Raw genomic sequence first — 25,948 nt, 5'->3', positions numbered from 1 at the left:
GGAAACCTGCTAGGCCATCTGAACATCAGCTTCCCAGCCTGGTCAAGCTGGTAAAGTTAGTATGTTTTTAGCTGGTTTTAAAGGGGTTTTGGAAACTTGTCAGTTGGTCACCCTGGGACACCATATACAAAAAAGCAAAACAGACTAAACTAATAGGTTGGGAATCTGGTCTTCAGATGTTCTAGCTGCTCTACCAGCCTGGTCATGCTAGTTAGTTAGTTAGGTAGGTAGGTCTGTTTAGCTGCTTTTAAAGACCAATTCACACCACACAGACAAATGCCAACAAACAATTTTATGAAAAATAACTATTATGTTCACACTGCCTCAACAGACACCAACAAACGCTAGAAAACCAGCCAAACCAGCAATATGCAAAAAACATTATTACATTTTTTTTATTCCAGCAGTGTATACTTCATAATAAAGATTAGAATCATAGGTTTTTATCACAAATAATCATCTATTAATGGCACACACAGTATGTAACATCAGTAGGATGTTAGCACAGCTGTGGAGGGAATTACTGCAGGGAGCAAAGAGACAGGAAGGAAGTAACTCTGACAGACCCATCTCTCTCCGCTCCTCCTCTCCCGCTCACCATCATTAGAGCAGAAGGGTGACGGACAGATAAAGGAAACCTTTTAATAACACTGCAACCTTTTAAGAGGGGGCACAATCGACAGAGCCCACGGGCGAGCTGGAGCCAATCAATGCGTCTGTGCCCTGCCATCTACTCTTTCTCCTAGCCTCCCACTCTCTATCTGTTCCATCTCTCTCCCGCTTTCTCATTCTGTCAGTGGAAGGGGAGACATCTTCCACTTACATTTTCACAACTGCTCCTCTGAAACTTCTCGGTTTAAACAGTACTTTTTCTCCTTAATAGGACCGTTCCCAGCTCTCCCTGATGGGACTGACTCTCCCTCTGTCATTAGCAGCAATGCGATTTACAGATAGAGGACGAAGCCTGTGATGGGATCGGGCTCCTTTGAGGAGAGATGCATTGATGCAGTGGTGACATTTTAACAGTTGGTTGTTTTTGCTTGTCTTTTCTTTCACATTTTCATGTTTTTTTTTTTTTTTTTTTTTAAGTTCTCACTGAGATTAAAAGAGTCTCCCACATCGTCTCTCGCTTGGGGCTTTGCTGTAGAGAAAACAGTCCTATGCTTTTTCTCTTCATTCTTTTAATCTCTTTATTTTCCTTCCTGTAGCTCTTGCTTTTTAAGTTTATGATGGCTTGTATGCTTTGTTTTTTCTAGTAGCTATTATTAATGCCCAAACTTGGACATGTTGCCATTTAAAGTCAACATGAATTTAAAATTTACTCTATTTACCTTCTTAACAAGTCCCTATTTTTATTGTCCTTGATTCATCAGTGCATATAATTCCAAATAAAAATATGTCTCCGTAATCTTTCATAAAATGTAATGGTTTGCTCTGCCTCTGAAATTATTTGTTAATGTTAATCAAAAGCCAAATTACCAAAAGCCAGAAAAATTTGTCTAACTACATTCTGGTATGAAATGCACTTTTTTTTTTAAACAATCCAATTCCAAGACCTATCTTAAATTGTTTTCTTACTGAATATCAATATATGTATTTGATAATGAGCTGTAAATCCTGACCACTGATCTTGATGTTCAAGAACGTTTCCTCAAAGAAGAATCCCATAAAACTAAAAGACAGCATTAATCACAAGCTAGAGAGGGACAGCACATTCATTAATGGTTTTACTGCCTCGTTGCCCTTGTATCATAAAGGAGCGGTGACCATGCATGGAAAACAAAACAAAAATGACTTATACTCACATAAAGTCACTTTCAGATTTGTGTTAGTTTTCAAACTGATTTACACAGTTGCAGAAAGTTGTTTATATATTTAATTAGAACCTTTGTTACGAGGTTATGGTTTATGATTTTGCCCTTTTAACAAGCACGATAATTCATGCATGCATATGTGATACAGTAGAGGACAGAGGGTAGTCCAACATAACAAAATGTTCAATATACATACACATTTGTGGAACATGTTCATAAACATAACTAAAAATAAATATCTTCAATTTGTCTGTTATTAATCCATACTTTAAATTTTAAAGGAATAGTTCACTGAAATATAAAAACTATTTTTCATTTAATGTTCACCCATACAGTTTGACTTTCCCTTTCAGTCAGTCACGTTCGATGTTAAGTCAGAAATGAACTGACGAATTGGGATCTCGCCTGAGAGCCCAATCACCTTAGAGCAGGGATGGGCAACTTCAGTCCTGGAGGGCCACTGTCCTACAGAGTTTAGCTCCAACCCTGAAAAAAATCACCTGCCTGTAATTTTCTAGTAATCCTGAGGATCTTGATTAGCTTGTTCAGGTGTGTTTGATTAGGGTTGAAGCTAAACTCTGTAGGACAGTGGCCCTCCAGGACCGAAGTTGCCCATCCCTGCCTTAGAGTGTAAACTAAACGAGCCAATGGACAATAGCATATAAGATTTGCATTGCTAACCCCGCCCTGTAAGTGGATATTAATGGTTGCGGTCTTGCATCACACATTCAATCCATCTGGGGGTTGGGGTCAACTGTGAAAAGAGTGAACTCGTGCAGAGGATCTCTTTTATCGGTGTGGAGTTGGACTCAGTCAACCTGACAGCACGCCTCACGCAAGAACGTGCTCAGTCAGTGCTGAAATGCCTGAACTCGATCAAGGGCAGGACGGCGGCCCCACTGAAACTTTTTCAGAGGCTCCTGGGGCATATGGCATCCGCAGCCGCAGTAACGACGCTCAGATTGCTTCATATGAGGCTGCTTCAACAATGGCTTCACAGCCAAGTCCCGAGATGGCACCAAACCTTCAGCCCATGGTCAGACCTTTCGTTTCTATGGGCAGGAGTTCCCCCAGAACAAGTGTCCAGACATGCTGTTGTCTCCACGGATGCCTCCACCACCAGCTGGAGTGCCACGTACAATGTGCATGCAGTCCCAAAACTGCATTGGCACATCAACTGCCTCGAGTTGCTAACAGTAAAGCTTGTGCTATGCCGCTTCAAATCGCCGCTACGAGGCAAGCACGTACTGGACCGAACGGACAGCCCTGCGGCCGCTGCGTACATCAAGGAGGTCTACGCTCCCATCACATGTCGCAACTCGCCCACCATCTCCTCTGGAGTCAGAAGCATCTGAGTTTGTTTCGTGACATTCATATTCCGGGCGTGCTCAATTGTGCAGCCGATGAGCTCTCACGTCAGCCTACGCTTCTGGGAGAATGGAGACTATCCCCTGATGGTTTACCCCAGTAAGCCTACTCACACAGACACTTTGCAAAGTCAGGTCTTGCTAGTTGCTCCGTACTGGCCCAACCTGACCTGGTTCCTGAAACTCAAGCTCCCTGGCGCATTCCTCAGAGGAAGGACCTGCTTTCTCAGAGACGGGGCACCCAATGGCACCCGCATCCAGACCTCTGGAGTCTCCACGTGTGGTCTCTAGATGGGACGTGGAGGACTTGAGTGATCTACTCCAGGCGGTGGTAGACACCATAACTTCGGCGAGAGCGCCCTCTATGAGGCACTTTTGTCTTGAAGTTGAACCTGTTCGTCAAGTGGTACTTTTCTCACTGAAAAGACCCCTGGAGATGCCCAATCAGAGCTGTGCTTTACTTCCTGCAGGAAGGGCTGGAGTGAAGGCTGTCTTCCTCCACCCTGAAAATGTTTGTTGCCACTATTGCGCACATCACGAGGCAGTAGATGGTAAATCTGTGGGAAGGTATGACCTGATCATCAAGTTCCTAGACATCTGCAGACATCTGGGCGACACCCAACACGTTTGCAAGATTTTATAATTATTTGTGTAGATCCAGAGTCCTCCCGTGTACTCGCAACAAGTAGCCAGTAAACATTAGGGACACGCTCGGTGTCTCGCTTGCAGCGCCATTCCCCTCCTAAAGACCGGATACGGATACTCAACTGAAAACTTGAATGTGCGATGCAAGCGCGCTTCCATTCATACCTGTTTAGTGGGACGGGGTGTGCGATGCAAAACTCGCACACCAATGTCCATTGGCTCGTTTAGTTTATACTAGAAGGTGATTGGGCTCTCAGCGAAATCCCACTTCGTCAGTTTAGTTGTGACTTAACGTCTCCGTTCCCTCCTTCAGGGAAGGAGGGTTACAAACGTAAACGAAACGTTCTTTATTCCATGGAACACATAGGTTAGAAAGTTCAATCTGAAATTTTCCACACTTCCACAGGGATTCCATTAGGGGGATTTTTGCAGTGATGCCATAAAAGAACCATTTTTTTTGGGTTCCCTAAAGAACCTTTCAGTAAACAGTTCTTAAAATAATATTTAGTTTTTTTCTTAATGTGAAGAACATTTTAATAATCTAAATAACATTTTGTGCAGTGTAAAGTTTCCATGGATATTAAATGTTCTTCATGGAATCATAAATTCCAATAACGAACCTCCACTCTTATGAGGGCATACAATGAAAGCGAATGGGGATTGTGTCCATCAAACTGTAAAAATGACAAAAAAGTACAATAAAAGTGGCCCAAGACTTCTAAAGCCATTCGATAGATTTCTGTGAGGAACCGAGAGAAATTAAAGCCATTCACTTAAAATCTTGCTTGATAGCTGCTGTCCCCATTCACTTTCATTGTAAATGAGCAACTTGGACATTTCACTTAATAGCTTCATTACATACACATTTGAAACTACATGAGAGTGAATAAATGTTTACAATTGTAATTTACAGATGAAAAATCTCATTAAATGTGATAACATCATTATGAAGTATGTTTCATGCGAGAGTCAAAGAGTTTGGCACAGAAAAGTTTCCTTTCCTTGTCAGAAGTTTGAATCACATATATTCAAAGTCAAAGCAAGAAGCCATGTTTATTTTTCTTCTTTTTAAAAAGATCAAATCAAAAGAACGGAACGGTTTCCTGTGGAGGGAGTGTATCAGGCCAGTGTGTTACATGCCCTGCCAGCACACTTACACTGCTTAACAAAGGCAATCTGTGAAGATCTTTCCAGTTGAAATATGCTGCAGTCTGCCTGTCTGCTGTCTTTGTTGTGTTGTGCTGTATAATTCATTACAGTTCACTGAATGTGACAAGAACTTTGGCTCACATTTCCTCTCAATATAAGCTACACAAAGAAAAATTAAGAAGAAGCGGAGGGAATAACTGACAGTTATATATATATATATATATAAAAAAAAAAAAATCCTTGTCCAGCAAGCGAACTTGTGGTAAAGCCAAAAAACTGGAAGACACCGATAAGCAACATGAAACACAGAGAGATAAACAACAGAGGAACAGGAACAGAGAGGGACTCCAAATATACTGCAAAACAACAAAAGAAAAAGAGCAGCAGCAACTGATATCTCAAAGCGAAGTGGTTTCCCTTTCTGAAACCATTCCTCCCTTTTTACAAGACACTTTTATGTGATAAAAAGTAAGTTTTTCCATATTTGAGACAGGGTTAAAAATGCTAATACAAGGGATGTGGAAGAGATGGAGGCAGAAACCACAAACTGCTTTTGGAAACTCAAAGTTTCTCACTCTCGCAGGCCCTCAAAACGCGAATACATTCTTCAAATAAATATGCCACGCTGAACAGCAATGAGAGATGTCAGTGCCTCTGAGCCATGGGATGTAAGGATAGGATTAGAAACACGAGTCCCGGTAGGATGGCTTTAACGCAGAGATTCTTAGAAGATGTAGAGACAGCAGCAGTCTGAGAAGAGTCTTTTGTGAAGCAAGGATGAGATCTGACTGTAATCTGTCTTTTCAATGGGTTTCTGCTCTCATTTAGCAGTTCATTTGCTCTTTCAAAAGAATATGTCATCTTTTCTCATAACGTATGAACTACCCTGATGCTTCTTTCCAAGAGAGTGTACAATGCATGCATTTTTATCAGTTTATGTGTTTCCTGGGATCTGATCGCTTGACCTTGCCGTTACTACTATAGATTACGTACCGTATGTATAAGCAAACGTTACCATTAGCAGATCATACATGTATTTTAAATTTAAATTTGTAATGGCAGATTGAAATGGAGGAGCTGTTTATGAGGAGAACAAGAGCATATAGACAAATCAATAGATGATGTGTCATCTCAACAGGACCGGCCAACTCCCAGAGGTCGAAAAGGTCAAAGCACACACAGACTAAATAAGTCTTTAAACACCTTCAAATCCAATCAATATTCGGACTCTCTGACTTTCCTGAGGATTTCATTTTATTATTTTATTTTTTGAAAATGTTTCTAGTTTAGAAAATCTTGATGTGTATGTGTAGGTTTTATTTAACTATAGTTAAGTGAGATAAATCTGACAAAACCTCCCTTGGGGACACTGAGCAACAACTTCAATTAGAAACTTAAATTGGGAAGCCAAATTAAATTGAAAAATGATTAATAAATAAGTAAACATTTAATTAAATGTATTATACGTTTTTATTTGTATATTTGCATGTACTTTTTCATTTTATAATAATAATAATAATGACAATTCAATTATTTATTAATTTATTCATAATTAAGTAAATGTGTTTTTATTCTGAAAATGCACATTTTAAGTTGTTTTATGAATAATTATTAAAAAAAAACAGATAATGTGTATTTATTCTAAAAAATACTGTCTAATTATAATTACTAGACTAGACTAATAGAAAAGACAATAAAAGTACAGTATATGAGAACATTCATCATGATGATGAGCAATAAAAACTAAATTATAACGATGCGGATGAATGAATGAATGAATGAATGAGTGAATGAATGAACGAATGGACGAATTAATGAATGAGGGAATGAATGAATGCTGGCTGGACTCAATCTAGTGTCCCAGTGAGAACATCACATCTTGACGCATCATACAGAAAGCAAACTACTGCTGTGTCATGTCTCTGACAACACTGAATATGACTATGCCATTAAAGCCTATGAAATAAAATATAATTGCTAAAGAGACATTGAAGATAAGAGAAAGGGAGAGAGAAGAGAAAACCAAATGTGTTTTGAAGCACAAGCAAAGTGTCATGTGCAGCTGTAATTCCTCAATTGTCCAGTAGAGGGAGGAATGAGTACATACACTTCAGACAAAGCTTTACGACAGCTGTCTGTGAAGACTTCTCAAAAAACAGTCACAATTTATATATTAAGAAGAACTGAGCATGAGCAAAGATGGCAGAGTTCAAATCTGGGGATCCTAAAGCTGCCAAGCAAGTGCCATTGAGATGGGAATCAAATGGGAATGTTAACGGGTAGTTTTTTGTCATGTCAAACTGGCATATAACAATTAAGTCTGCCTAAAGGCTTGTTATACTACCGGTTATGAGGGACAATAATATGCAATTTCATATTGGTTTAAACTTACTTGACAACAACATATCCTTTATCAATATTCTAACTAACAGGATAACCATAACGTATAGTTGTTATCAGTTACAATTTTGTCATCTGTCATGTACAGACATTCTGACTATAAGCAACTTATTCTACTAATCCAAACCCTAACACCAAATAGTCTAATATTAATCTACTACAGTCTACTAATACTCTAATGACTAGTAGTTAGTATAATGTCTAAAGTGGACCATCGAAATAAAGTGTAACCTTAGTCACAAAATTTCCGTTTAAACGTTCTGGAAATTGTGGCGCACGTTGTGGCACACATCTTAATGCATCTCATTCAGTGGCTAATCAAAACTGAAATGGTACTGCTGGCACAACATTTCCTCTTTTCTCTCGTCGTACGTTTACAATAGTTCCCATAAAACTATTTAACAAAACAAACAGGAAGTGCAACCGTTGACTTAATTACTGCAAACACAGCTCCCCGCAATAACACACAATCAGTGCAGTTCAGTTCAGTCTGATGGGAAGAGAAAGTGAGTTATCTGCCTTAGCGATAATCAAACCCTACCTCCCCTTTTCTCCATTTTTATCTCCCTCTCAAATTTCTCCTTCTCAGACCACAGGAGGAGAAATAAAAGTATATCGATACATAATTCATCCACCGGAAGCTAAAACTCCAATATGCTCTAATGAGGAAGCCAAAATCAGAACAACTTCCCATCACAATTATGCGTGATGAGCTTTAATTGTTCCTCTTGAGAGCAGACAAGCACGAGGGTGGGGGTAATGGAAAAGTATTAGATAATTCGAGTTAATTTGCTTAAGCAAATTAATCAAATCAACAGCCACATGGAGCTCAGCACCAGGATATGAATTAAACAAATAAGGGTTGTGGAGTGCTTTTAGCCAGAGAGGCCAGAAGGATTTTAATCTGTTTTCTAGTAGCACTGGTAATTACACACAATGGCTTTATTTGCCATCATGACCTCTTCCTCCCAGAGAACACAAGAGATTGCTCACACATACATGGAGACTGGCACTTGTAAATAAATATGCATAAATAAACACTCACAACTAAACTAACAAAAAGATCAAGCTCATAACGGACTAAAATGTTTTCGCAAAGACCCACATTAAGTGCTCATGTAGTTAACAATATCTGTAATACATACCATGCAATAAGGACAGTTTGTGCTGTATTGTGAATATAACCATGTTAGCCATGGCAAGCAGTGGATGGCCTTACTGCTTAATGATTACTTCATTAACAACGTTAGAATAAAAGAAGATAATACAATAACACGTTATTCTGTGGGTGCTCTGCAGCCATTGTAATGAAGAGATGAGTCATAGCTGGTACTAAATATTGTACATTTTAGCATAGCTGGAGGGCTGCACTGACCAATCAAAAGCTGGACAGGAACAGTTTTTGAATCTATTTTATGATTTTATAAAAATACTCTTACAAATACAATTGAACCTCAAAAATGGCTTATGTAGACAATCTAAACTATTAAAAAATATTTATGTTAGAAACTAGGGCTGGTGGTTAGTGTACAGTCTCTGTGATATTGTGTGTTAGTGTTTATGTGAACACTCAAGTTTGATTCTGACAAAACACAACACAAACAAAAAACTTCAACTCAACACAACATGAACAACAAGCAAAACAAAACCTCAACAAAACACAACACGGGCAAAGCAAAACTTGAACTCAACACAACAGAAATGCATCATGAACAAAACATCACAAACAAAACAACAAAACCTCAACTTAACACTAAGCACAACACTGGCAAAACAAAACCTCAACTCAACACAACAGAAATGCATCATGAACAAAACATCACAAACAAAACAAAACCTCAACTCAACACAACAGAAATGCATCATGAACAAAACATCACAAACAAAACATCAAAAACAAAACAACAAAACCTCAACTTAACACTAAGCACAACACGGGCCAAACAAAACCTCAACTCAACACAACAGAAAAGCATCATGAACAAAACATCACAAACAAAACAAAACCTCAACTTAACATAACAAGAACAAAACAATCCTCAACTCAACACAAAAACTGCATCATGAACAAAACAAAACGTCTCGGGTTACGTCGATAAGATACTTTGGGGAACGCCCTTAGTGTAGCGGCTCTGAAGCATAAATGAAACTAAGCCAATCTTGATTGGTGTGTGACGGCATACACGAAAGCTACAAAGGGATGCCGGCACACAACAGAATTAGCTTATGCGATGAAGCAAGTTGCTCCCAGGGAGGGGAAGATGTGGCGGAGGGACGCTGTTCTCATTCCCTTTCTCAGGGAACAAGGGTTACAGTCGTAACCGGAGACGTTCCCTTTCGAGGGAACTCGAACTGCTTCGATAAGACACTTTGGGGAACGAGTACCCACTATGCCACAACGAGCCCTGCCTGTCCCAGTGTGAAGCTGCACACAGGCACATTTAGGACGAGAGCACTAGAGTGCCTGGCGTAGAAAGAATGTCCAGGCTATAGAATCTGATGAAAGTATGAGGGGTGGCCCATCCTGCTGCATCGCACACTTCTTGGATCGGGGCCCCTGAAAGGAGGGCTCTAGAGGACGCCATGCCTCTGGTTGAATGAGCCCTCACAGCCAAAGGTGGAGGCAAGCTGCACACCTATTAGACCCTAGAGATAGCCTGAACGACCCAGTTACTGATGGTCTGTTTGGAAGCGGGAAGCCCCTTCTTGGGCAACCCGAAGCACACCAGCAACTGGTCTGACTTCAGCCATGAAGAAGACCTCTGGACACCTCCGCCGTTACGTGAGGTGGAGGATGAAAAGCCTGCAGAACCATAGGCCGTGCCACATTAAATGGCACTTAGGCACATTGCCCGGTCTGGGATGCAAGATAGCCTTAATGTCACCTGGAGAAATCTCCAGGCACCCATGAGATATAGAGAGTACCTGAAGATCTCCTACTCCTCAGAGGAATCTGCCAAGGCTGGCCTGCCAGGAGTGCTATAATGAAAACCATACCCGGGCCGGCCAGTACGGGGCAACTAGAAGTAGGCTGATCCAGTCTCGACAGACCCTCTCCAGAACTCCCGGGAGCAGAGCGATCGGGGGAAAAGCATACAGGCGTAGCCTTGGCCACATCTGTACTATAGCATCCAAACCCAATGGGGCCCAAAAACCCAACGAAGGCATCTGCGTGTAACCCTGATCATGCGGAACAGGTTCCTCTTCGGGGAAAACCCCTTGGTTTTCAACCACCACTGCATGGCCCTCATGTGCAGCAGGTCAAATGGAATGACTTGGACGCTGCTGCCATGACCCCTAACACTCTCTGAAAATGTTTTACAGTGATGGATTGGCCCAGCTTTATACTGGTCACCGTGGCCAGGATGGACTCGATCCGTGCAGGAGACAATTGTGCCCGCATCGTGACCGAGTCCCATGCCACTCCCAGGAACGTGGTTCTCTGGGATGGTGCCAACACGCTTTTTTTTGTGTTGAGTCTCAACCCCAGGCTCTGGATGTGGGCAAGGACGACATCTCGATGCTGAACTGCCAGCTCTTGTGACTGGGCCATAATAAGCCAGTCGTCAATATAATTTAGCACCCTGACACCCCCTTTGAAGCCTCAGCGGAGCTAGAGCTGCATCCATAGCTAGGCCGAACAGAAGAACCCAATATTGGAATGCTTCGCCCCTGAAAGCGAACCTCAGGAACTTCCTGTGAGATGGAAGGATGGATATGTGGAAGTATGCGTCCCTTAGATCTATCGTGACAAACCAATCCTCAGATTTGTTCTGACTCACATTGATGGGAATAGTGAGCATCTTGAACCTGAATTTCCTCAGAGACTGATTCAAATGCCTTAGATCTAAAGTTGGCACAACCCTCCATCCTTCTTGGGAACTATGAAGTAGCGGCTGTAGAACCCGGACTCCCTGTCCGGCAGAGGAACTTGCTTTATGGCCTCTTTTACAAGCAGAGAGTTTACTTTCTGTTAGGGGTTGCATGACTACTGATTTCTGCTAGTCAATTTCTTATCAAAACAATACTCGAGTTACTCGACTACTCGTGGTTCATGCTACTGTAAATGAAAAGACATGAAATAGCTAGATCTTATCAATAAACATTTATTAATGCATAGCCTAATGCAACAATTACTGTACATAAGTAAACTCTCAAAACATTATAATTATGACATTTCATTTTTAAATTTTCATGTAACAGTCTAAAGCCAAATAAAGCTGTTCTTGCCTTTCATTTCAGACGGGGCCGTTCACATATCGCGTCTTTTTCGTGCTCAAGTTCGTTATTTCAAATGTAGGCGCACGGCGAGCGTGCTCATAATGGAAGCAACGTGGTGCGCTAGTATTTCCAGGCGCGCCGATGCCGCGGCGAGATAAAAACATCTCAACTTTTCAGAATGCCTCAAGCGCACCGCAGGTCATGTGACAAAAAACTATCAGCTTCGGCCTTTCTGTAACACCATGGAAAGCTCGGCCGAACAGCTGATCGTAGCTGTACAAGGCGGGCTTTTCCTTCTCATCTCCAGAAATATGTCTAGTAGTAAAGCTAATGCAAGGGCTAGAAATCAATTAATCCTTTGCTGATACTTCTTCGTTGTCATCATGGAGAGCGCAGTTCATGGTTGCATAGCAACGACAGACGCCATGGGAGTGCAAGCGCTTGTAGGAGACAGCGGCACGGCCTCGCTTTCCACACATTTTTAGACGCAATATGTGAACGGCCTCTTGCAGAGTTGGCCAATTACAATATTTTAGTCATCCTTGATGAAATACTTCCACACATCTGACGTGTGGTGTCTGTTGGTGACGTTCGCCATTTTTAATTCATTTATGGTTAATGGACGCTCGAGTAGTCGATTGTTTCCGACAGTGTCGACTAGTGGTTGAAGTAGTCGATCTATCGACTACTCGACTAGTCTATGCAAGCCCTACTTCCTGGTTCAATACCCGACCCTGCACTGGGTCGGCTGCATTCCACACAAACCCGTTGAATTTCGTTGGGTGGAATCGATCTGCCCATTGTGTGCAGGACCCAAGGAGAAATATTTGGCAGGTCTTGCCATGCTTTGAAATATTCTACTAAGGGAATCAGCCACTCGAAACTGATTTCGGGTATTATACGAGATTCGTTCTCAATCCCCTGAAGCGGCTCTCCGGCAAGGTTTGGTCGAAATGATTCTTGATGTGCAGACACGAGCGCTGCTTGACCGCAAGCCTGTGGGGCAGACAGAGCAGCGTGCATTTGCTGGAAACCGATGTATCCAGAAGCGCACTTTACGGCGGGATACAGACATCGATTTCCTGAGGGCTCCCCAGAGGGGAGGCTCTTTCGGTTTCATTCTCGACACCCTGAAGTGGAGGGCCGGCAGGGAATAATCGAAAAACAGTTTCCGATGTGCGGAAGCGAACACTGCCTGGCCGCAATCCTTTTGGCCGGGCACTGCAGCGTGCATTCGCTGAAAACCGATGTGTCCCGAAGCGCACTTGACGCTGGATACAAACATCGATTTCCTGAGGGGTCCGCGGAGGAGCGATTCTCGCTCATCCCTCCCCCCGTGTGCCGGGTCCCTTTGTAGCTTCCGTGTATGCCATCACACGTTACGTCATGACGCAACACCAATCAAGATTGGCTTAGTTTCATTCATGCTTCAGAGCCGCTACGCTAAGGGCGTTCCCCAAAGTGTCTTATCGACACGGTTCGAGTTCCCTTGAAAGAGAACCTCAACTTAACACAAGAACAAAACAAATCATCAACTCAACACAACAAAATGCATCATGAAACAAAACAAAACTTCAACTCAACACAAAAAATGCAACAAAACCTCAACTCAACCTCAAAACAAAAAACTAAACCTCAACTTAACACAACAAAATGCAACATGAACAAAACCTCAACTCAAATAAAAAAAAAAAAAAACATAACTTGCAAATGCAGTAATTTAAAAACAAAATATTAAAGTCTTGTCTCATATTCCAATTTCATACCCCATAGACTAGACAAGACTAAAATAAAATAAAACAACTTAAAAAAAATTATAAAACACAGAACAAAAAACAAAACTTTATTGCAATATATTTTAAATAAAATAAGAATGTAAAATATTAAAAAATTAAAGTGAAATATTATTAAATATATACTCAATATATACTATTTACGCATACAATATAAAATGGAAAACAAATATGTGGGAATGTGAGTTCAAGTGGTAATGCACACACTCATATGATATGTGTCAGTTAAAGTTGACCTCTCCACCCAACCGGGAGCAGCAGACATTGCCTCTCACTACAGGCCACCAGAAACCCACTCACATTGTGATCTAATCTGCTCTTAAGTTAAAACTTCATTTCCATTTCTCTTCTTTAGGAAGTGTGACTGAACTCCCGCTCTCCTCTCCACCCCATGAATCAAACTGCATCATTAATAAACCCATTGATTCCACACATTAATGTATTCATCAGCGAATACAGTGAGAGAAAGAGAACAGCTGCTCTCTTTATGGAAATCTCTAAAGATTTCATTAGGTTTTGGGGAGGTTTCATTACGGACTGTGGCCCTCTTCTCCTCCTGTTTCCCTCCACTCTGTTCATCATCTGCATTATCGATTCAAAGCGGCGGACATTTTAATTTCACAAGCGAGCCACGCTCAGCCGACCTCCGTCACAGCGCAGCGCGCAGCTGAGAAGCCCTAACTCTGTTTGTGACAGAGGAGGGGAGGAAGAGAGAGACAGAAAGCAAGAAAGAAGAGGAATTCAGTAGTAAATCAGGAGGGAGTTTGCCCTTTTGAACACCTCATTGTGGAAAAGAGAGTTATGGCACAGAGGGGTGAAATGTGGACATGGATTTCTTTGTCTAAGAGGGTCACAGACACATGGGTTACTGCAGTTTGCCAAGGAATTAAAAGAAAAGTGAAAATGAAAATTCATTTACTCACCCCCATATTGTTCCAAACCCGTATGACTTTAAAGGAGAACTCCGGTCAATTTTAACATTGAGCTCATTTTTTTGTAAATTTGGAGTGCTGTCAGTACAGAGAACAACGACAAAAATCGGTGTTGCCTATACCGTGTTATCCTCTTTTTAAAATTTGCACCCTGTTGACTTCAATGGGGCAAGTTTTAAACCTGCTTTTAGCCTCTTAACATCCTTGATGTGTCATTACAAGTGCACAGCCAATGTGAGTTATTCCTTCAGAGTGAACACGGTGAATCTGACTGCAGTAGATGTGAAAGATATGAATAAAAATGAAGTTAATTCGGCCAGCGCACATACCTGTATTTATTTCCTGTTTTCGGCCGAAGTCCATAGTAGTCGATTGTGCGTGATTATAGGTAGCTAAGCAACAGTGGAGAACTCGACAAGACTTCGACCGAAAACAGGATTTAAATACAGGTATGAGCGCTGGCCGAATTAACTTCATTTTTATTCATATCTTTCACATCTACTGCAGTCGTGTTCACTCTGAAGGAATCACTCACATTGGCTGGGCACTTGTAATGACAGATCAAGGATGTTAAGAGTCTAAAAGCAGGTTTAAAACTTGCCCCATTGAAGTCAACAGGGTGCAAATTTTAAAAAGAGGATAACACGGTGTAGGCAACACCGATTTTTGTCGTTGTTCTCTGTACTGACAGCACTCCAAATTTACAAAAAAATTAGCTCAATGTGAAATTGACCGGAGTTCTCCTTTAATCAAAAACTAACATAAGTTCCATAAAACAGGTTGTTATGGTTGTAAGTTTACTAAAGCCATATGATGCTCACCAAGGCTACATTTGTTTGATTAAAAATAGAGTAAAAAGATTAATATTGTTACTTATTATTAAAATTCAGAATTACTGTTGTCTATTTTAATATATTTTAAAATGTAATTTATTCCTGTGATTCCTATGATTCCTCATTACTCCAGTCTTCAGTGTCACATGATCAATCAGGATTCATTCTAATATGCTGATTTGCTGCTCAAGAAACATTTCTTATTATTGTCAATGTTTAAAACAGTTGTGTTGCTTAATATTTTTTGGGAAAATGTTATTTTCATAGATTCTTTGATGAGTAGAAAGTTTGAAAGGACAGCATTTATTTATAATAATGCTATATACATTTTACAATCTTTGTTCTTAATTATATTTAGATGTTTTTATTTAAATGAAAACATTAAGAATATTTTTTTAGCAGGATTTTTAGCATGATTAAGATTTTTTAGCAGTGTAGCTTTCTAATCTTATTTGTGCCTTCTCATGTTCAAACTTGGCAAGTCATAATTAATTACAAGACATGCAAATCCTAATGCCATTGTCATTGACAAAATTTGGGGCAAAATGTTTTGTTTTGAGGATTGTCATTTGGGTTTAACTGTTCCTTTAAGATTGTAAACAGGGATGCGCTTGGTATTCTGTGCTCAGCTAAAACGCAATACAATTTGCAAGTCTCTTTTTTTATATGATTGAATACGATTTGTTTCACTTGTTTTCAATTATTTTTCTGGGTTGCGTTCTGGTTTGGTGCCAAGCGTGAAAAATTTGACTTTCCTACGCAAGACTTACAAGTGATTAGAGTTTTGGAAGTCATGTTGAATAAGCCTGTATAATTTGTGTGCGTGTCTATATGCAAGAGAGGGAAACAGAACAAGTGCAAACTCACACAAACACCAAGGCTTTTTATAACTGAGAGATAGAGACTGGGATATCAATACACAAACCTTTTAATGGCATTCGAAATTCTGCCAAAAGACGAATGAAAGATGGACAAAGTGGGACTGAAATAGAAGACCGACAGAAAAAAGGGGGCTGCTATCTGAACAAGCTGTGCCAGATCTCAGATTACACCCTGAACTCACGAAGCAAACTCAATCAATACTCTTTCTTTTGTCATTTTAAAAAGGCACGGCCATGCAAAAACCTGGCTCGAATTAAAACGGAAATGCCCACGCTGATCCATGCGCAGAGTCGAGCCAGCGGGGGATTTTGGATGCGAGACAGCCGCTGCAGAGAGACTACAAATACGCAGCTTCATAAAGAGAGATGACCTCAAAACGGTGAACTGCAAACATCAAACAACATCATTTGCACAGAACCAAACACAAAGGAGCAACATCTGTGTGGAGCGAGAGAGAGAGAGAGAGAGAGAGAGAGAGAGAGAGAGAGAGAGAGAGAGAGAGAGAGAGAGAGAGAGAGAGAGAGAGAGAGAGAGAGAGAGAGAGAGAGAGAGAGAGAGAGATGGGAGCTCACCTGGATCCATTTGTCTGGCACGGCCATGGTCAGACGGTAATCAAAGCCCAGTCCTCCCTCTTCAATGGACCTGCACAGACCTGGCATCCCTGATACATCCTACACAAAAATCCATGAGGAAATGACGAGTGAGGAATGGTGAGAATGTGCATTCCCTGCTGGAAAAATTCAGATCACGCTATCTCTTGGAACATGATACCTAGTTTCTATTTGATCCAAGCCAAGTCATCAAGTCATTAGTCAGTGCAATCTAACAACTATAGTAAGAGATAGTAATAGTTGAAAACTTGTGATTTTTTCTGAAGTGAGAGTTTTTTTGGATTGAGTAAATGTATGGAAAGAATGTTGCCTGGTTTGCAGCAAACCTTTAGACAGATTCTGTCCTTCTTCGGGGATGCAGCTGTATTCTTCCACTTCCCCATTCGTTCTGTACTTTCGATTAATCACATTGGCAGATAGGCAAATTAAAGCAATTTGAAAAACGCCTGCTTCTATTACAACCTGCCTGTGGGTCATATGAGACTGTTGAAGAAGAAAGCGAGAGAGACTGTGGCACAGATCCATACGATAACTGCCCTTGTAAACCTCTCTTGTTCTTTTCTTGAATCTTTTGGCCTTAATCACTTAATTATCACCCTGATCCATTAGCCACAGTGTTCAGATCCCATTTCTCAGGAGCTCAGCTTTAAATAAATGCACCGCCACAGAGCAGGTGAATAGAAAAGAATTAAATGAAATTTCCACTCTGGAGCGAGAAAAAAGGTAATGGGAGCTGTAATTGGTGGGAAAGAGGTGCGAGCAGGAAAGATTATACCTCTTGTGAAAAAAAAGAAATGCACTGTGGTGCAGGTAGGCTCTCACCTCTGCTACAGTGATGCATTGTGGGTAAAGCATGTGCAAAATGTGATTGGCCAGCATCAGATAAAGGACCGCGTTTTCATCCACATGCATTCCAAAGTACTCGCCGTAGTTCCCAGAAAATGATGTGCCTGTACAAAAAAAATATATTATTCTAGTGGAATATGGATTAATGACATCACAGACCTTTCATAATCATTTCACGTAATATGTAGAGCGGCCAAGGTCTCTCATTATTTATGATAATGGTCTAAGAGGGCCTTTCAAATCTATTCATGCAGTTTGTACTTTTCGTCCAGTTTTAGTGATTTAGAGACTTATTAATACAACAGAAATGACATAGCTGGCATGCATCTGCATCAAAGCTTTTACATTTCATACAGATGAACTAATACAGAGACATACAGAGGCAAAAAAAAAAAAAAAAATGTTTGTCAGTGAAAACTGAATGTCTTTAAAACAGGGTAAATGAAGGCCCTGCTAGAAAACCAAGCAAAATTGCATAAGATATTAAGACTTGTTTTTAGAAAATAGGCAGTAACCGTAGTTTATTTTTCTTAGCCCCACTGTAAAAACTTATTGTTGGTTTAACTTAAAGTTACCTGGTTTCCTTACATTTTTTAGTTAATTGAAATTAAAAATGCGAGTTAATCCAATAAAGGAGATTAGTTTAATAAATAGAAACTCAAAATATTATGTTACCTGAACCACATAAATGATCCAGGTTGATTTGACAAAAGGATAAAAACGTTCGATAACAAATCATGAAAATAATTTTGTACAGTGCAGAATAACTTTATTATCATTATTATTTTCAGCATAAATAAAAAAATTGCTGAAAAAATGCATGGTATGGTAGAACTGGTTGATGTTTGGTTCTGTTAACGTTTTTCGCATGTGCATTCTTTCACCGATGTGGATGAAAACAGAACTAAAATAACTAAAGATTTTCCTGCACTAGAGTTGCACCGTAATGACACTACCAATAAACAACCGATGAACGCTGAACCAATGAATTAAAATACACTATATAAGAAAAATACCTTTTTATTCAAGATAAAGGTCTAATCTCTTGCACATTTATTACCTACAAATTTAGCTTCACAAGTAAATTTAACTCATTTTAAGGAGACTGTGTTTTTACAAGACCAAAAGACACTGATTAAGACAGTGAATTGTTTTTACACTGAATAATGATGCTGACCGATGCCGTGGTGGTGATAGAGCATTGAGGTCACGCCGTCAAACCTGAAGCCGTCAAAGTGATACTCCTCCATCCACCAGCGCAGGTTGGAGAGGAGGAAACGCACTACCTCCCAGCTATGGGAAAGAGAGAAAGACATTTTCTCTACAACATCAAAATCAAAATCGACCCCTCTCTGATGAAATAAGAATCCAAAAAATCAATCAACTAGAACACACTCCTCTGATGCATATAAATTCAAAGGAAAAAAATCAGATCAAGCTGTTCACAAAGGACACATTATTTTGTATCATCTATTCAATGATTCCCTCTCCTACCATACTAATGTTTTCAGATCTTCATTTGAGGGCTTTTCTCATAAAATATTTATATGTGCAGTTAATTGTAATATTTGTGAATGTTGTTTAACTTGATTGAATAATTGGCATTCCATGTAATAAAGTAATTAAATGTTTAATTGATTGACAGCACTAAAACACACGTTTGAGTAATAGATTCATTCTCTGATTAAATAGTAGCTGTAACACAAGGTTGGTTGATTCAGCCCAGAAAGACAGATGGAGAGAGAAAGATAGAAACAAGCAGCAGGAGCAGCAGGAGCAGCAGGTTGGGTGGCTGGTGGTGGTGTGATTCCCCAAGGAGAACGATGAACAGTGTGTGAATGAGGAAGACTGAAACAGTTCTTTCATGAGAAATAGCCCTCTGAGAACAACCTCCAGCTCTTCATTTATTGCTCTCACATGCTTTCCTTCATCCTTTTCAAATGTATTTTTTATTGAGGAATGAGGAATATTACTCGAGTAATAATTTTTTAAACATGCTAACGACCCCAAAATATGATGATCTCCTTGCAAGAGTTTTATGCATTTCATATACAGGTAAGACCCAATTATACTGTGTGAGAAAAATATTATTATTTTTTTCTGTTGTGGTGGTTGTGGTTGTCAATAGAATCAGGAAGCAAAGCCTGTAAGTTTGTTTAAAAAAAAAAAAAAAAAAAACTCTAAGGAATAGTTCATTTAAAATTGAAAATTCTGTCATCATTTACTCACCCTCAAGTTGTTTCAAACCTGTCTGCATTTCTTTGTTCTGCTGAACACAAAGGAAGATATTTTAAAGAATGTCGGTAACCAAACAGTTGATGGACCCCACTGACTTTCATAGTATTTTTTTCCTACTATGGAAGTCTATGAGGTCCATCAACTGTCTTTGTGTTCAGCAGAAGAAAGAAATTCATACAGGTTTGAAACAACTTGAGGTTGAGTAAATTATGACAGAATTTTCATTTTTAAGTGAACTATTCCCTTAACTTTGACAGCCTTAAAAGTGCATTTTGTCAAATGTGTTTTCTTCCGGTCCCCCATCACTCTGTTGCTGACACCTATGTGTCCCCACAGCCCAATTTGAAAACTCCTGCCCGAGAAAACACCCTAGCAGCTATGCAGAAACACATTTAAAAACACTCCAAAATTTTGCACAGTGAGGTACTACTCACATTTTCTTCAGACAATATTCCAATTCATACATAGAAACCCACTCAATGATAAAGTAAACTGGATGTATTCCCCGCATGATGCACACTGTGAAACCATCACAGTGTAAATTAGCCCCGATATCCCACTAACTTTTTGGATGAGGCCCCCACACAGTCTCTCATCCTCTCTCAATCCTTTATTCCTGAAATTAAATTGAGAACCGAGTTTTCAACTGAGGGCCTATGAAGCCATCCCAAAGTAAATCTAACTTTCTCGCAGTCCCCCGTCTCGTGTGCATTCAAACATGTGATTAGGTATAACAGCAGGGATTCAATTCTAACAACGTTATGCTTTTAATTCTTTGTTTGTAACAGTGTCGTAAAAGCATTCAGACTCACCGCAGGCGCATTTAATTCATTAAAAAGAGATAAGAACCTCTAGCATACCCATACCATAGTGTTAACAAAAGTACTCGACACAACTGAGTTACTTCACTACTTTTTTAAACCCGCTGACCACATTCACGTCACGTTCGCAAATGATATCTACAACCACAGCTAAATATTCAAGCAAGCATTGATGTATTCAGTCCATATTTATGTGCTCGAAGTCATAATCGTGTGCTTGCATGCTTGTATGAATACATCCGAGAGCATCCACCGAAGTATATAGCTGCAGGCCTTGGCAAGACAGTCATCAGGGCTGGTTAAAATGGGTTTTGCCTTGGCTTTGTGGAAACCTTTGAGGAGTTCGGTCCAGACCTGTACATTTCAGATCTATAACATTTGCATTGACCCAGGAGTCCACAGCTATGGGCCTAGAAAAATATAGCTCCCACAGTCAAAAGTCAAACAATCCAGCAAATAAACAGTATCATCAATTTTAGATGAGAAAATCTGCAGGGGCTTTATCAAGGATGCTGCCTACAGTAAAGACTCAGCAACATTTTGTAAAAACAAACTTATGTTTACTGCACAGACATGAAGTTAAACTCATGTACTCAGCCCTTGAAAAAGACCCTGCAATCCTGACCTAACCCAGTCAGTACTGTCAAATTTTAAAGGTCCTCACCCGACCCAAACCAAAATTGCCCTATTTCTATGGAGTAGTCACAGAAATGCAACATTACTTTTCTGAAATATTTAATAAATACTATTTATATTCTATTATATTTGAACCAACCAACGAATGAACCATCTAACCAACCAACCAACTGACGAATGAACCAACCAATAGCTGTCACAGTGTCTGGTTTATGTTCCTTGGGTCACCACTAGATGTCCTCCTTCCTCACGGTGTCCAGCACACTCTTGCACTACATTCCCCATGATCCTTGTCTGTTCATTGCACTCAGCTGTCCCTCATCACTGATTATTGCACTCAGCCTGTTTCCCATTATCATTGTCGTTTCCCTGGGTATAAATACCCTGCCTGTTTTGTGTTTGTTACGGATTCCTTGTTTTTCATCACGCCACTTGTGAGGTCTGTTCCACTTGTTGTTCCTGTTTATTGTTTTATGTTTCTGGACTGCTTTTTTGTATTTTTGACCCTTGCCTGGACTAGTTTCTGATTACGGATTTCCCTATTAAAATTCCATTTTGCATTATTGGATCTTCCTGTGTTTCCCTGAGTGTGGATCGTGACAGAAGGAATCCGTCAAGAATAAAGATCCAGCATTATGGGGTTTCGTATCTCTCCCCCTAAGACGGAGAAGGAGAGGAGGGGACGGGTCCAAAATTTGATGCTTCTACGCCAGCAAGGCCAGACGGTGAATTGTCTGGCTCAGACTTTTTGGACCCTCTCTAGAGGCATGGACTACAACGATGCAGCTTTAAAGGATTTTTTTAATGGCTGCCTGGATGACCCATTGCCTGGGTGGGAGATGAAGGGGTTGGAGGTCCTGGACTTTTGGGGGTTCACCAAATACCTCCATCATCGGAGCCAGTGGGACACACCAGTCACGCCAACCATCAAGCCAACCACCAGATCTGTCTATTGCTGTCCAGGACTGGTTTCCAGCATGGCCGATTCTCCGCTGATGTCAGCGCGTGTTGCCAGGAGGGCCATCGTGTCTAAGTCTCGTCCCACCAAGACCGTCCTGCCTGAGTATCTTCCCACCGAGCCTGCACTTCACGTCACGTCTGCCCAGCCAGAGACTGTTCACGTCACGTCTGCCCAGCCAGAGACTGTTCACGTCACGTCTGCCCAGCCAGAGACTGTTCACGTCACGTCTGCCCAGCCAGAGACTGTTCACGTCACGTCTGCCCAGCCAGAGACTGTTCACGTCACGTCTGCTGAGCCGGTGTCTTCGGACAAGATGGCCGCTGCCGAGAGTGTTCCCTTCACGTCTGCCGAGCCTGTGTCTTCGGACAAGATGGCCGCCGCTGAGAGTGTTCCCGTCACGTCTGCCGAGCCTGTGTCTTCGGACAAGATGGCCGCTGCCGAGCCGGAGCCAGTGTCGGTTCGTGAGCCGGAGCCAGTGTCGGTTGGTGAGCCGGAGCCATTGTCGGCTGCCAGTGCCGGTTCGTGAGCCGGAGCCAGTGTCGGTTCGTGAGCCGGAGCCAGTGCCGGTTCGTGAGCCGGAGCCAGTGCCGGTTCGTGAGCCGGAGCCAGTGCCGGCTGCCAGTGCCGGAGCCAGTGCCGGCTGCCAGTGCCGGTTCGTGAGCCGGAGCCAGTGTCGGTTCGTGAGCCGGAGCCAGTGTCGGTTCGTGAGCCGGAGCCAGTGTCGGTTCCTGAGCCGGAGCCAGTGTCGGTTCCTGAGCCGGAGCCAGTGTCGGTTCCTGAGCCGGAGCCAGTGTCGGTTCCTGAGCCGGAGCCAGTGTCGGTTCCTGAGCCGGAGCCAGTGTCGGTTCCTGAGCCGGAGCCAGTGTCTGTTCCTGTGTTTGTTTCTGTGCCTATGTCTGTTCCTTGCTGCGTTCCAGTCCACTTTTAGACACGCACTTGCGAACTTCCCTAAGCACTTCCCCTCGGGGGAATCCCTGCCGCCATTTTGAAGTGCGTTCCACTTCGTGAAGTGGACGAGGGAAGTTTATATGGACAGACCCTCGTTCCCTCGATTTTGACCGAGGGAGCGAGTCTGCTTCGAATGTACACTTCAGGCACCTATATGTCCCACAATGCAGTACGATTGTGACGTCACCACATATCTCGTCTAATCACCACCACACAGACAACTCTGTGATATATTAATTATATATTTGTTTTATTTAAAACAACCCAAACACACCTATAAACATTTGGATGCTGCATTAAACAAATTATTAAAGGGAAAAAAATGTAAATAATAAATCAACTCCACAGCTGATTCTAAGTGATCAAGGGCTTAGGACGTTCCAGTTCAGACCATTGCAGTTTCCGCCAGTAGTGGGCACTCGCGATGACGTACATCCGAGTGAACGAGACGAAGGGAAGTTAGCGAGTGAAGGGCATGACAATTTTGGACTGGAACGCAGCACCTGTGTCTGTTCCTGTACCTATGTCTGTTCCTGAGCCGGTGATGTCTGTTCCTGGGCCGGTGAGGTCGGTGCCTGAGCCGGTGGTGCCAGTTCCAGTGCCTGAGCCGGTGGTGCCAGTTCCAGTGCCTGAGCCGGTGGTGCCAGTTCCAGTGCCTGAGCCGGTGGTGCCAGTTCCAGTGCCTGAGCCGGTGGTGCCAGTTCCAGTGCCTGAGCCGGTGGTGCCAGTTCCAGTTCCTGAGCCGGTGGTGCCAGTTCCAGTTCCTGAGCCGGTGGTGCCAGTTCCAGTGCCTGAGCCGGTGGTGCCAGTTCCAGTGCCTGAGCCGGTGGTGCCAGTTCCAGTGCCTGAGCCGGTGGTGCCAGTTCCAGTGCCTGAGCCGGTGGTGCCAGTTCCAGTGCCTGAGCCGCTGGTGCCAGTTCCTGGGCCTGAGCCCTGGCCGCCCGAGGGGTCGTCTCCGCCGTGGCCGCCCGAGGGGTCGTCTCCGCCCTGGCCGCCCGAGGGGTCTTCTCCGCCCTGGCCGCCCGAGGGAGAGTCTCCGTCCTGGCCGCCCGATGGACCCTCTGCTCCGTCCTGGCCGCCCGATGGACTCTCTGCTCCGCCCTGGCCGCCCGATGGACTGTCGTCCCCGTCCTGGCCGCCAGATGAGCTGTCACTCCCTGTTTCTGTTCCCCTCCATGGACCTGGCCCCCCATCCCTCCCCCTGATCCTCCACCGTTCCACCTCCCGCCTGGACTCTTGTTTTGTTTGTTTCTATGTCTTGGAGCGTCTGGTAGCCGCTCCGTAGAAGGGGGGTCATGTCACAGTGTCTGGTTTATGTTCCTTGGGTCACCACTAGATGTCCTCCTTCCTCACGGTGTCCAGCACACTCTTGCACTACATTCCCCATGATCCTTGTCTGTTCATTGCACTCAGCTGTCCCTCATCACTGATTATTGCACTCAGCCTGTTTCCCATTATCATTGTCGTTTCCCTGGGTATAAATACCCTGCCTGTTTTGTGTTTGTTACGGATTCCTTGTTTTTCATCACGCCACTTGTGAGGTCTGTTCCACTTGTTGTTCCTGTTTATTGTTTTATGTTTTTGGACTGCTTTTTTGTATTTTTGACCCTTGCCTGGACTAGTTTCTGATTACGGATTTCCCTATTAAAATTCCATTTTGCATTATTGGATCTTCCTGTGTTTCCCTGAGTGTGGATCGTGACAATAGCAGACCTCTAATTCACATAAAGCTCAAATGCATATAAGTCTACAAACATGCACTGAAAACCAAAAACATATTTTTCCGTGCATCTTTGAATACATGAATGGTCATAATAAGAATTCAATCCCAGCAAATGCTCTCGCTGTTGCCACATCCTCCCCTTTCACACACACGCACACTCTTTCACTGCATAGATAGAGTCTTGCCGCACACTGATAAAAAGCCATGCATATTATCCCGATATGAAGCTTTCATAAACAGAGGCAGATTGCATTTGTGCATCTGTGGAATCTAACGGGAAGCTGCTCTGATATGATAAGGTTACAGAACCCACAGGTCTGCCTCCACCCTCACCATAAACAGATTAGGACCATCACATCAAACTGACAAGAATGAGAGAGAGAAAAGGTGGGAAGCACAATAAGATTCCCACAGAGGCCAAATGGAGATGAGTGATGAATGGTTGTGATAGTTGAAACCCCCACAATCCTTCAACTTCACAGTATTTTCAAACAAATCAGCCCTTTCAACCTCAAGCACTTCAGTAAAGTAGGTCATTGCTGATGTGTCATGACATCAAACCATTTAATACGATTTTCTTATTGAAATCTTTGTGTGTATTTGTGCTGTAGGACAGAGGTGAGAGTGCAGGGGCAGATGCTGAGAGCCCATAAGGGTTAATAATTCAAGAGCAGAGCAGATGGGCCACTGACCAGGACTTGAACTAGCAGATCAGACAAACATCATTTGCTTTGCATGTTCACAATAGTCAAATAATACATGGCTAAACACTTCATTCTGACAGTGAAACTATGAGAGCAGCCTCATTCTGCTCAGATGAATTTGACACACTTTGTAAGAGGATGTTTACCACCGAAACACTCCTCACAATAAATATCATCACACGAATGATATCTCTCTAAAGAAATGTGACAGAAACATGGATTAAGATGTTGTTTAGTAAAGGTTCCTAAACCTTTCCATGACTGGACTTATCTGTAATTGCTAATACATAATGATTACAATGCCATTTATATTATACAACAGTGGTCAAATATTGAAGCTTGAGAACTTAATCTCAAGACTTAGAACTTAAACAAACGATATGAAAATGAAAATGGTTCATTCCTGTTTTGTAATACACTTTCA

General features: G+C 42.0%; 1 protein-coding gene across 1 annotated transcript in view; it reads right to left on the bottom strand.

Moving 5' to 3' along the window:
- The window catches only part of gbe1a (glucan (1,4-alpha-), branching enzyme 1a), a gene marked incomplete at both ends in the record, with an annotated part of 163,175 nt that overhangs the window by 56,594 nt on the left and 80,633 nt on the right, over positions 1–25,948 (bottom strand). Inside the window, 3 exons of the mRNA XM_081353888.1 lie at positions 16,609–16,707; positions 17,470–17,597; positions 18,671–18,786. Of these exons, the coding sequence (XP_081210014.1) occupies positions 16,609–16,707; positions 17,470–17,597; positions 18,671–18,786 (343 nt within the window). The remainder of the gene's footprint in view (positions 1–16,608; positions 16,708–17,469; positions 17,598–18,670; positions 18,787–25,948) is intronic.

The sequence above is a fragment of the Scardinius erythrophthalmus genome, assembly GCF_964197995.2.
Source record: "Scardinius erythrophthalmus genome assembly, chromosome: 23".
NCBI lineage: Eukaryota > Metazoa > Chordata > Actinopteri > Cypriniformes > Leuciscidae > Scardinius > Scardinius erythrophthalmus.
Note: the sequence above shows the minus strand (reverse complement) of the source record. Positions and strands in the feature narration are given on the sequence as shown.